Genomic DNA, 13,615 nt, shown 5'->3' on the forward strand with positions numbered 1-13,615 from the left:
TTGTTGATCCCGTTTTATCAAGAAGCGTCGAGAACTCAGTGATCCGGTTCGGAAAAAGATTAATTTTATTTAAACTGTTGATTGAGTTGTATTAAATTTTATTGCACGTTGTGTGTAATAGACTTACAAAAATGAGGAGAAGAAATTCTCACTTGTTTCTGTTCATTTTAGCTGTGTGTTTGTCAGTTGGTAAGTAGAATTTTTGAAACATAACCACAAAACATTTCCTAGGCGTCACTGTCTGCCGGAATAATTTAATATTAACAAGTTTCAGTAAATTGGGAAGCTCAATAACTCGTTATTTTTTAATAAAACTTAATTCTCGATTTATTCAACTTTTCAGAATATTTTTAACACAATGTAGAATTTCATTAAGATTGTTAACTTAATTAGCAAGATAACTTAGGGTAGCCTATAACTTATTGCTTTATTGTTGCAATTTGACATGTTTTGGTCGGTACAATTCATTGACTAACTTTCTATCAAAAATAGAGTGGCCAAATCTTTCCCAGACACACCTGGGACCCCTTACTTAAATATTTAATCTCCAGGCCTAAATACCAGTTTTACCAGGTTGCAGAATAGGCTAAGTAAGTTATGTACAGCTGTGATATTCAGTCAACTTAATAGCCTACACAAGGGCCGGTTCAGGCGTTTTATTTAAAGCCGAATTCGGCAAGGAAAATCCAGTGGCGGCGATAAGAGCCCGCAGGCCTCCCCGCAAGTTTGTTCACCGGGCCCCCTCCCAATAATCTTAAAAAATATATATATAATATTATAAAACATGTATTACCGCCAAAACTTGCACTTTAGCTTGGTATGGCGTCTCCCGTGGCGTCATCATCGTCTTCCATGATCGCGTCAAAATGACCTACTTAGGCTATGACATCATCAGATTACAACATTATCGTCTGCTCGCGCTCGTCTCCCTCGTTCACGGCCCAATCCCTAATATCTCCCGCCCCGCGACCCGTGGTGACGGGGAAATCATTTTTTCCGCAATCGCGGCAAAATCCTAAATAATATCTCGCTTGCAGTAAAACGTCAATAACGTCTTCCGCAATCCGGCAAAATATTGAACGTCTCCTGCGGAGACATCGTATCGTCACTCGCCGGGAAATGTTCTCGTCGTTATCCGCGATCACGGCAAAAATGTAGGCCTAATCTTTCAATTTCGTGAGCGTGATCCTCACAGACATAAAAGCTTTAATTTTAATTGGGCATTATTGTACCTATTGAGAAAATCGGCTTTAGAGCTCGATTTTCTGACTTTGTGCTTGATCTCTCAAACTTATATACAGGCTCTGCTTGAGTGCTCGGCTCGAAAATCAACATTAGCCTATATAAAAATCAACTGTTTCCAAAGCAAACCGATTTTGAACCGCTCTGATTTGGCCCTCCCGAGGCATATAAGTACCGGTAAGTAAAATTTCTTACCTGACTCAAAGTAAACAAATCTAAAGTGCAGCCTCCTAATAGTAAGGAATGAAGTGAAATGAAAATCCTTCTTTAGCGTCAATGAAAGAATGGAATTATTTATTAGCTAGTGCATCAGCACCTAGGTTAATTCGCTGATTTGATCGTAAAAAATTGTCAAGTTCACTAAGTTTTAAATCAGCATTGAGGGCCCTCTCTTGTGTGCCCCACTGGGGCCTAGGAGGATTAACATTAATGTTTTATCCTCCTAGACCGGGGACACATTGGTTCTACATACAGCCCTATTATAAATAGCGCCTTCACGCAGTCCATGAGGACTGTTGATGCAACCTGCATGACTGATGACAATTCTTTTACTTAGGTTGGTAGAGAGTTTAAATATCGATCGGCCAAATAATGGTGTCTGTTAACCCTTAGAGTGCCAGGCGAGAAATAAAAGTAACGCTCAAAAAATGCCGATGATTTTTCCCGAAGGTCGCGCTAAAAATGTCGAGCGCGATCTGGCGATTTTTAGGTTAAAATTTCGTAAAAATTGAATTTTCGATATTTCGACCAACGAAAATCGATGTATCGCATCTAGTAACTTTCGACTCAATGTTAATAGGCTATATGGGTTAAAAGAATCCGAGTACCCATTCGGTTGTTATGCCAACTGTTCGATCATTACGAAACGTCCGGCTCCGGACGTTGGCACTTTTGGCTCGTTCTAAAAACGTCCGGTCGGCCGGACGTCGGCCGGACGTCGGCACTTTTGGCTCGTTTTAAAAACGTCCGGTTCCCCGGACGTTGGCACTCAAAGGGTTAAGCTGTTGTAAACTACCTACTTGTCCTATTGCTCTTACTGGGTTTAACAAATTTTCGGCATAAAAAAAACTTATGGTAATTTTCATATAAATATTGTTATGATAGGGGGCCCGTGTGGCTGAGCCTGTCACACAATTGCGGGCCCGTGTCCCGGTAAAATTTCTCGAAAAATCCCAGTCAGGGCTCACGGGCCCCATAGCTCGCGGGCCACTCCGCACCGCAGGCCCGCTGGGAAAATCGGGTATAACTACATAAGTTAAGTGACTCGGAGAAGAATGTATGAGACAAAGCCTATTGTACATTTTGTATTGGATGGTGAATAAGTTAAAGCTTTTGAATCTTTTTAATCTTTGACTCAAACAAAATCGACAATACCACAGCTGTATTCTTCTGCCAGGAAAACCCGCCCAAAATGTGTTCAGTTTCGCAGTACCTTAGTTAGCCTAATTGTTTTAGTTTTATAAGCCTTTGATGACACTTGTTCCCCCCTAATGTTTATGCCTCAAAAAACCTCAAAACACAAGTGCCGCTCTCAAAATTTATAAAATTAGGTTAAAAATTTACATACAAGGATAACTAACCGAAATTTGGTGATCTTACTTACTTTTTGACGGGGGAATTCAAAAATAACATTGTTATAGCCCTAAGCTGGAGTTCTGGGAAGGGGGGGGGGGGGGTAGGCCTACACTTATCCTGTGAGAAAACACGTTAGGGGCAAGTGTATGCCATCTTTTTTCCCATGTGCAAGTGTACGCCCCCTCAATAACTGATCAATTATCTAAGAAAAGAATAAAGAAAACGTTGTTTTGCTTGAATGACAAGAAAAAACTTGCACTTTGTAAATTTTTTTTAACTAAATTTACGCCCCCTCAGCAGTGAGAGTATGCTACCCTCTTATTAGGGAATATTTACTAGCAAGTAAAGAGTTGCTTTTATTCACAAGAGTTTACTTGGAGGGAGTTTTTTTACTTGCTAGTAAATACTTGCTGTAGGCTACTTGTTTTTATTCACTCGGCCCTTAGGGTCCTGCTGTCAGCTATAACTTTGGCCTACTCTAGCTAGGCCTAAGTTATATCTTAAGTTAACATATTCCAAGTTGCATTGATTGATTTAGTCGGGGCGGACCCTGTCCTTATACATGTCAGTTGCATATGGGCTTTTTATGCCTAATATTTCATTTCTGATTTAGTTAACTTAGCATGTGTTTTTATAGGTGTCTGTAGAGGTGAAGATGAAATAATCGAAGAAACTATTGATATAGATTTGGGCAGCAGCAGAGAAGGATCTAGGACAGGTTAGTTCCAACTGTGAATAATTTTAGCCTAAATTACTTAGCTGGGTTGTATTATGATGTGTAGTGGTGACAAGTGAGACGTGATCGACATTGTTGCAGGGACGTCAATGCTTAATGTATTGCGCCTGAGCATCTTCAAGTTCGATAATTTAATGTGACAAAAATTAAATCTCTTGTAGCCTTACCAGTTAAAATAGGCTAACTCAACTATATAGGCTTTCCTCATAGGCTATTTGTTTTTTGTCTAGATGCGGAAGTTGTGGAAAGAGAAGAAAACATGATCAAACTAGATGGACTAAATGTTGCTCAAATCAAAGAAATGCGTGACAAAGCAGAGAAGTTTGCATTCCAGGCAGAAGTCAATAGAATGATGAAATTGATCATCAACTCTTTGTACAGAAATAAGGAGGTAGGCACACATTTGAGTAAATTTCATGTAAACTTACTGTAAATTTTAATCCTTAACTCAAATAAACTTGTTATGTTTTTTGTGGATCACTCCAACTCTACCTAAAGATACTGTATAAAATTTAGTATGGTTGCTAAAAAGTTTTCAAATATAGCATGGAGTTCAATATCAACCTAAGTTGTAAAAATTATCCTTAACAATCAAGAAATAGGTATGGTTTGTGTTTAACACACTCAGTCCCGCGTGATGAGACACAGTGCATACAGAGGAGTGTGCCGACTGAGACTGAACCTGTTGAGTTAGTTCTCTAAAGTAAAATTTAATTAAATATAGTATTCTAACTTATCTTATGTCTTTAAGATTTTTCAATGCTCAAAAATTAAATATTGTGGGCTGAAAATAATAGTTAATCTTGTTTTGATAGATTTTCCTCCGAGAGTTGATTTCAAATGCTTCTGACGCCTTGGACAAAATACGAGTGCTTTCTTTAACAGACTCAAATCATCTTTCTGCTACTCCAGAATTTTCAATCAAGATCAAGGTAAGTTAATTAACATATTTCTGTCAGCCTGTTTCTATCTCTTATTTGCTTGAAAAACAGATGCTCATAAAACATTATATAGTGTTTGACATTATAAGTTGAAATCAAAGATAGAATGCTTGAAATACTCCGACAATGGAGTAATATCCAAAACGGCCGTGGTGCAGTATCATCACCTATGATTGCAAAGTCAATAGGATTAAATATATTTTTATATATGTGAAATTGATAACCCCATTAATCATAGACATTACTGGGACATTTATTTCCCTGGGAACTGGAATAACTAATAAATAGTCTAACCATTGATTATGGAGTTTTCAGTCAGTCAAAAACAAATGTTAATTTTATTCTAGGCTGACAAAGACTCAAAAATGCTACACATCACAGACACAGGCATAGGAATGACTCAGAAGGATTTGGTCAACAATTTGGGAACAATCGCCAAGTCTGGAACTGCCGAGTTCCTGAGCAAGATGCAAGAGTCTGGCACTACTGACATGAATGACTTGATTGGACAGTTTGGTGTTGGCTTCTACTCAGCATTTTTAGGTTCGTTCTGAGACCTTAGTCTAAAGAATCTGACTATTCTAGTTAGGTGGTGTTTAAAAGCTCATCTTCAATTCATTTGATTGTACTATATCAGGAACTCAGGCCGAGTAACAGAAACTAAGATTTTTAAAACTATCTCAATTATCAAAACCAATTATTTTCCATAGGCCTAATTTATTTCTTAAAAATTAAGTGTAGGCTATAAATAGGCTAAGGTAGTCTATTATCACATTTTTTATCTTGTACATAAGTTTTAGGTCTCATGTACCTAATCATACTAATTCGTGGAAGTATTGATCCCAAGTAGGGATTGGGCTCTACTTGGTTTTTATCCAGACATAAAAATATTATTTTTAAATAAGTAAGATACGGATAATTTCCTATGGAATTCATCTCTTCAAAAACGTTCATTTTGGAAAATGTGTAAGAGATTCAAATACATTCAGCCATGAAGTTGTTGAACAGGTTATGTCAAAACATTATTTTAATCACTGACAAACACCACTCACTTCACACTTCACATCACCACAAACATCACTTTGTCTTAGGCCAAATTGCAAAGAATTAAAACCTTATTGAACTCAAAACTAAAACTGTGCAATAATGTAATCTTACCTTATACTAAAGAACGTCAGGTCTACAGAAAGTGGACTAATTTATTGTTTAAAATGTATTTAAGAATATTTGCATTCATACAATATATTGCTGTGCAGTGGCTGACCGAGTGATTGTAACCACGAAACACAATGAGGACAAACAACTAGTGTGGGAATCGGACGCCAATAGCTTCCAGATCGCAGAAGACCCTCGGGGTGACTCACTCAAACGTGGAACTCAAATCAGGTAGGAATTTATTCAATCTAAAAATAAAAAGCTGAATATGTGGTACTCCTATGTTTTGAGAATTAGCACACTGTAGCGCTCTCAATGGAAGTGTGTTTCGATTAATTTTTAATCCTTTTCCATCCATAATGGCTACAGCTTATTGAATGTATAATCCACAGAAACTTGGCCATATTTTACTCTAATCATTTCCTAACTAAAACATGATATGATTGCAGTCTGCAACTGAAGGATGAGGCTGGTGACTACCTAGAGATTGATACTCTACGAAACCTCATCAAGAAATACTCTCAGTTCATCACATTCCCCATCTATCTCTGGTCTAGCAAGGTAAACCTGATTTCATGATTACTGTATGTTTACAAGCCTAGGGTTTTCTCAATCCGTCAGGTGGCTAGCTGTAGGCCTACTAGCCGCGGTCTTTTGCATGGCTTGAGTAAATGTCTCACATGTTGCCCTTCAACGTAAAAACACTGGCAATACTTGAAAGGTTAGTGGTACTGGCAGAAATAATACATGATTTTACACAAAATGTTTGTTTTTATGTATGCTTAGTGGTGTGGCCCAGTGAGGAATTTTGAAACCAAAATAAGAGCTTGTGGGTAAAAACTTCCACAATTGCTGTGGAGCCAATAGAGAAAGGCGGCTAGTCACCGACAGCAGGATATTGAAATAATGTTGCATTTCTTGTGTCAACAAATTGGCCAGTACGACTAATCAATGTGCAAAGGTTCATTAATTTTTAAAAATTGTTCATATTATGCTGAAATGGCTATACAGTTTTTTACTAAGCAGTATGGTTTCAAGTATTTTGGGGTTTCCTATTTGGCATTTGGTTTGACTCTGTTTGCTTTCAAATGAATGTTGTGAATCTAAAAAATATTCTTCCAAAACGTGAATTCTTTACAGATCCCTTAATCTGTTTTTGTTTATTAATAAGTTAAAGTTTTTTTGTCAAAGCTCAAAATTACTAACATATAATGGGAAATGGTGATGCTGAAAGTAGTTTCCAGTAACTTTATAATATCAGTTTGTCACTAATATTTTACAATTATTTACCAAAGAGTTTTTGTTGTATCACCAATAGAACTATACAATAATTATCTATTTAAATTCTTTCTGTTGTTTATTTTTTTATGATTTTTCTCATTAGTTTGTATACTCTAACTTGTAGCTAGAAACGAAAGTTCTTTTTACTGAATAGATACATTGATTACTATAGGCTACTAAGTTCAGGTTTTACATGGGGGAACCATTTGAACCCGTTAATCTCAACAATTTTTAAAAATGAGCATTCTATTAACTATTAAATTTTAAATTATCTTTTTAAATATATAGACAGTGACAGAAGAAGTTCCTTTGGAAGAGGGAGAGGAAGAAGAGAAACCAGCGGAAGAGCCAAAAGATGAGGAGGCTGAAGTGGAAGACGCAGATGAAAAAAAAGATGAAGATAAACCAAAGACTAAGAAAGTGGATAAGACTGTTTGGGACTGGGAGATTATAAACCAGAACAAGCCTATTTGGACGAGAAAGTAAGTCTGTCTCGATGACTACATTATTTTAGATTCAAGTTTATTTGTCACTGGGACATTTTGAAACAGCTAAAGTAGGTAATTCTATGTCAATTGCAACAGCACTTAATTTTAGCAACATTTTGTTTCTTGTTCTCATCACTATTGTTATTACAACATGTGCTATTTAAATAAAAAGCATCGGCAAACATAATTATTTCTCCCTCTAGCTTGACATTGAAATATTGAACATTCTACCATTATGAGCAAAATGTGTTTTATGAAATTTTATAGCTTTTTATGAGGAAAATCACAAAATTATTTTAACCTTTGTTTTGTAATTTTTACAGCGTTTAAAAGGGTTGTGTCATTTTGTTCAGGGTGAAAAGGACCATAATATATTTAACTTTAATCAAAATCATAGCATCCGTTATTGTGAATATCACATTTTCATTTTTAGCGAATTTCCCATATAGGGAATAAGCTATTACCGTAGTACTCATGGTAAGACCTGGACGCGGGACCGATTTTTTTTTTCGTTTTGAGGTCCCTAGAGGCCAAAAACAACATCCGTTCAAATTCATATATATATATATATATATATTTATATATTTATATATATATATATATATATGTGTCCGTCAGCACGATAACTCGAGCAAGAATGATCCGATTTTGATGAAATTTGGTACAAACGTGTAAACGTACGTTTATTCGAACGAGTTCGCGATCCAGCATGATCGGACCATGGGAACGGGGGTTTTATGGGGTAAAAATAGGTTTTTCCCATTTTTGACCCAAAAAACATAAAATTTAGCAATTTTTTTCCAAACCATTTTGTAGAGCTTAAAAAAACAAATAATTTAGTATATTGAAGCGTTATTATGCGCCTAATGGTTACGGAGAAAATACCAAAAAATTGTACATTTAAAATTCCCATGTTATTCTTATGGAGAATAAGTAAACTGTTGTAGTTTGCTTGTTTGTGAACATATTTTGATCAAATTTGGAAAATGTTTTTATTTCTTACTAACTATTCACATTTAAAAAAAAAAAAAAAAACAGTTTTACCCTCCCTGATGCAGCAAACCTAAGTACTTGTTAAACTAATTCTATTTAAATCAAGAATAAATGTTATATTTTTAAGTAGACATTTCAGTGTAAATCCTATCAGTCAAATGGAAATTCGCTTAGTCTGCAGGTTTGCTGCGGCGGGGGTATTTTTAACTACCTACCGTTAAAAATTAAATGTCATAAATGAAAATTCCTTGAGATACCGGTACCATGGAATAGTATTGATTGTTACTACACTACTAGTATAATGTTGATTGTTGAACATTGTGCAGGCCTGCTGAGATCGAGGACAGTGAGTACAACGAGTTCTACAAGTCGCTCACTAAGGATCGTCAGGACCCACTGGCCAAGGTACATTTTGTGGCTGAAGGTGAAGTGACGTTCAAGTCTCTGTTGTTTGTGCCTCAGAACCAGCCCAGCGACTCTTTCAACAGATATGGCACAGTCACCGACAACATCAAGGTACGTTGTTGATATTTGCTACGCAAAATAATCCTTTAAGTGAAGCTGGTGTATATTAAATTGTAGTAGGCTATTCTAGGGGAAAGCCAAGTGGTTGATAGAGGCATGTTTGTTTGGTTGATCTGAGAGGTCAAGGTGCACATGATAATTTCACTGGTATTTTTCTATATAAATACTATAGAAATGATCGATGAAGAATGCCATTTAACATTAAAATCGCTCTTTTAACTATGTTCAACCATTGTTCAACTTAAATTAAAAATTGGTTACAGCTGGTACATATAGATGGGATGTCTACTCTGGTTTATTTAAATCAATACGTTCAGTTCGAGGTTTCTACAGCTCCTGCATATCACAGATCTCTCAAGTCTCTTATATTGCACTTGTACAGAAGGTGCTTTAGACATTCAGCTATACTTATATATTTCTCATTGATTAACAAACCTGGGGAGCGAGCTGGCGTAGTGATTAGAGCGTGGGACTTCAGTCCCTGAGGTCTTGGGTTTGATCACTGCCAAGACACCAATGGATTTTATTTAGGTGACAATGCCGCAACCCCTAGGTCTAGCCAGAAGTCATGGGAAAAACATTCCCAGGCTTGTGCCTAGCGTCCTAGGACAAAAAAATTGATTACCAAACCTGATTAGACTCAATCAACCTGGTAACATAATATCTACTATACAGTGTGTGCTATTTGCAGCTGTACGTGCGTCGGGTGTTCATCACGGACGAGTTCACAGACATGCTGCCCAAGTATTTGTCATTCATCCAAGGAGTCGTGGACTCTGACGATCTACCTCTGAACGTCAGCAGAGAGACACTGCAGCAACATAAGCTGCTTAAGGTCATCCGAAAGAAGCTCGTGCGCAAGGCCCTCGACATGATCAAGAAACTCGAGCCGGAGGAGTTGAAGAAGTTCTGGAAAGAGTACTCTACAAAGTAAGTGTAGTTATCACTTAACAATTGCTACGCAAGTGCATTGTACCGTAGAGCTCCAACTATCTGCATCAGTTATTAACAAATAAATTAAATAATAACCCTAATAACCCCCATCCTTTAAACCCTCTGATAGAAGCAGTTTTCGTCCTCACTGGAAAAATCTTTCAACTAGCAATATACCTCCTAACCACCCTGCCTGTCAGATTTATGTATTTTGGACTTTTCTCTTACACTATCACTATGTTTACAAGTTGTAATGTTCTATTTTTTACAAATTCTGTTTAGGGTTAGATTAGGACTGACAACAGAAACAAACTCTTATGCTGCAAAAAACTCAGTAATTACTAGTTTAAGCACTAATACACTGATATTTATTTCAAAAGTACTGCAACCTGAACTAGGTTAACTTGAGAAAGGTTGACAATGTTAATTATACTAATCGAGGAATCTTGTAAACCACTTTACCTACTTAAACATGTTTTTACAAGAGAATAAACAATATGTTTGATTTCAGCATCAAGCTGGGAGTTATTGAGGACACAGCCAACAGGGTTCGCCTTGCTAAGCTGCTCAGGTTCCAATCATCTAAGGCGGAGGAGGAGACCACTTCACTGGCTGAGTATGTTGAGAGGATGAAACCAAAGCAGGACCATATCTACTACCTGGCTGGCTCATCCAGGAAGGAGGTAAGTCCTGAGATTGACTGGACCTTGATTGAATTAAATTTAAAATAACTTTATTGGTATATATATATTTATATATAAGTAGATATGTTTGTACGTATAAGTAAAAATCGGGAATTTAACTATCTTCCTGGTCTGCCTGTGTCACTGAGGAGTTGTTCACTGATCTGTCTGTGCTACTCAGGTGGAGAGTTCCCCGTTTGTGGAGCGACTGCTGAAGAAAGGCTACGAAGTATTGTACCTGGTAGAGGCTGTGGACGAGTACTGTCTGTCTTCACTGCCAGAGTTTGAGGGCAAGAAGTTCCAGAATGTGGCGAAGGAAGGGTTCACCCTGGAGGAGGACAAGAAGAAGTTGGAAGCCCTCAAGGAGAAATACGAGGACCTCACTAAGTGGCTCAACGATGTCGCTCTGAAGGACAAGGTAAAGTGACCTTTGTAAGTTTGAGGAAACACCAAAGTGTTTTGATTAAGCCAAAGGCATGAATAACTTTTGGTATGAAGCATAGCAAATTAGCTCATGTTAGTAAACGAAAAAGTCCAAAATATTGTGTTCCTCTCCTTTAAGACATAGGTTAAGATAAGTTGCTACATATGATCATGTAATGAGTATTTTGTTGCCCCACAGATCGCTAAGGCGCAAGTGTCCGAGCGTCTGACAGAGTCACCGTGCGCACTGGTCGCCTCAATGTTCGGCTGGACTGGCAACATGGAGCGCCTCGCAGTGTCCAACGCACACCAGAAGGCTGACGACCCTCAGCGCTCGTACTACCTCAGCCAACGCAAGACTCTGGAGATCAACCCCAGACATCCTCTCATCAAGGAGCTGCAGAAGAGAGTAGCTGACAACCCAGAGGACGAGACTGCCAAGAATATGGCTCTCATGATGTTCAGAACTGGTGAGTGACACAAACATACAGTAGATCCTCTCATTTGCTGCTGTTGCGTTATGGCCTAGAGCAGGAACGGCCACTGCCCACCCATGACAATGCCGCACACTTTGTATTAACCGACCCTCAGATTAACTGCATGGGCCTGGATAAAATTGAGGTTGATTCGTCATTATCCTTCTACTATGTTTTTTCCATCTAAGTATTCATGTGTAAAATATGCTAAAAAGTGTTTTTGTTAAGTGTCTTTGTTGTGTTACAGCTACTTTGAGATCCGGCTTCATGCTGCAAGACTCAGCAGAGTTTGCCCAAACTGTGGAAGACTTGATGAGGGACACCATGGGAATACCCAAGGATCTAGCGGTTAGTATTCTAGTATATTTAATCTTGAAATGTATCAAAGACTCTGAGGCTGATGAAAAAAGGATCATATTATTAATTCTGTAACATATTATTGGATTAAGATTGAGTTCATTTTTTGCAATACTAATTGGTTTGAAAATCTATGTGAAAATAAAAATTGCTTGTAAAACTGCTTGATAAATGAGAAGAACCTGATTCTGATATTCTTGGATATTTAAAGCTCACCATGAAATTCCTCCAAATACCAAAACCTGAAAATCTATTTTTCCTACCTTTTGGCCAAATTATACTTGTTATATTCTCGTTGTATTGCAATTAAAACCACACACATTGTTTGTGTATGTCATAAAAATAGTTTAGAAAGTTTATTAGACATAAAGAAATTGTAAACAGTATAGCCAAGCAGGCGTAACAAACTAATGACGAGCTACTCACAAATTAACTATCTACCAACAATGCAGAGTAGGAATTAGTTTGTGCCTTCAAGTGGTTTCTTGTGAGGCTATTATCACTTACTTGCTTATTGCATTTTTTGCAGGTTGATGAAGAAGAAGATGATGGAGAGGAGGCGGAGGCAGATGAGAAGGCGGAAGAAGTCGGAGCGGATGAGGATCAGGAGGAACACGACGAACTGTAACCGCAAACATCTCAAATCTAAAGACTGTGGACTAATAATTTAATTAATTAATGTATATTTGTATATTTAATTTAAGTGTGTGTGAGTGATGATAGGAATGCATGTTGCCCGTGGAGTATTTTGTACACTGATACATACTACGTATGTATTGATAGCATAATTCGATTAGTGTTTAGTTTCTGAATATTTTGTGCTGTTTTATTTAATTAAGTGAGACCACCTGTGTTAGCTTTGTTATAAAAAATATATTTATATAGATTTATCATTGGTGATTTTTCTAAATCCCTGATTATATGCTTTTGGAATTATTGGTAGCTCAAAGCAGTTGTAAAAGTGGGAAAAAGGTGTAAACTATAGCTGATGTTAAGCTACTGAGCAGCTGACATATTTACATTCTTAAACAGCATTTATACCAGAGTATACAACAATACCCCCGTCGCAGCAAACCTGCATCCTAAGCGAATTTCCATTTTTACCCGGCTTGATTTCTACTAAAATATTCCCTATAAATTTTCAGATTTATTTCCTATTTAAATAACATTAATTTTAGTGAGTAGTTAGGTTTGCTGCTACGAGGAAGATGTTGAGATGTGTTTTTGCAATTGAAATATTGATAGCTTAGTATGAAATAAACCAAATTGCCAAATTTGATTAAAATATATCCATAAACAAGCAAACTAGAACAGTTTATTTATTCTCCATAAGAATAACATGGGAATTTTAAATTTACAATTTTTTAAATTTTCTCCGTAGTCAATGAACATTCAAAAACACTTCAATATACTAAATTATTTGTTTTTTTAAGCTCTTCAAAATGATCTAGAGAGAAATTTAGAAATTTTAAGTTTTTAGGGTCAAAAAAGAGAAAAACCCATTTTTACCCCATAAAACCCCCCATAAACCCCTGATCCCATGGTCCGATTATGCTGGTTCGCGAACTCGTTCGAATATATGTAGGTTTACATGTTTGTACCAAATTTCATCAAAATCGGATCAATTTTGCTCGAGTTATCGCGCTAACGGACACATATATAAATATATATATATATATATATGAATTTGAACGGATGGTGTTTTTGGCCTCTGGGGACCTCAAAACAAAAAAGTAAATCGGTCCCGGGTCTAGGTCTTACCATGAGACCTACGGTAATAGCTTATTCCCTATATGGGAAATTCGCT

General features: G+C 37.0%; 1 protein-coding gene across 1 annotated transcript; it reads left to right on the plus strand.

The window, feature by feature from the left end:
- LOC128994730 (endoplasmin-like) lies at window positions 1-12,701 on the plus strand. The gene is made up of 15 exons (XM_054419475.1): window positions 1-189; window positions 3,455-3,535; window positions 3,784-3,944; window positions 4,369-4,485; window positions 4,842-5,037; window positions 5,751-5,880; window positions 6,099-6,210; window positions 7,219-7,412; window positions 8,738-8,927; window positions 9,628-9,866; window positions 10,381-10,552; window positions 10,734-10,970; window positions 11,175-11,445; window positions 11,699-11,799; window positions 12,338-12,701. Exons 1-15 carry the CDS (start codon window positions 132-134, stop codon window positions 12,434-12,436), a joined length of 2,358 nt encoding a protein of 785 aa, XP_054275450.1. The 5' UTR covers window positions 1-131; the 3' UTR covers window positions 12,437-12,701.
- The last annotated feature ends 914 nt before the right edge of the window (window positions 12,702-13,615 follow it).

This window comes from Macrosteles quadrilineatus, unplaced genomic scaffold (assembly GCF_028750875.1).
Source record: "Macrosteles quadrilineatus isolate MER2022 unplaced genomic scaffold, UCM_ALF_1.0 Scaffold_5__1_contigs__length_97177068, whole genome shotgun sequence".
NCBI lineage: Eukaryota > Metazoa > Arthropoda > Insecta > Hemiptera > Cicadellidae > Macrosteles > Macrosteles quadrilineatus.

Bases quoted from the DNA above. Each gene is read 5' to 3' on its own strand.
- LOC128994730 (XM_054419475.1), top strand. From the start codon at position 132: ATGAGGAGAAGAAATTCTCACTTGTTTCTGTTCATTTTAGCTGTGTGT. The intron at 3,536-3,783 runs GTTAGTTCCAAC...TTTTTTGTCTAG, and splicing joins CAGAGAAGGATCTAGGACAG to ATGCGGAAGTTGTGGAAAGA. The intron at 5,881-6,098 runs GTAGGAATTTAT...ATATGATTGCAG, and splicing joins AAACGTGGAACTCAAATCAG to TCTGCAACTGAAGGATGAGG.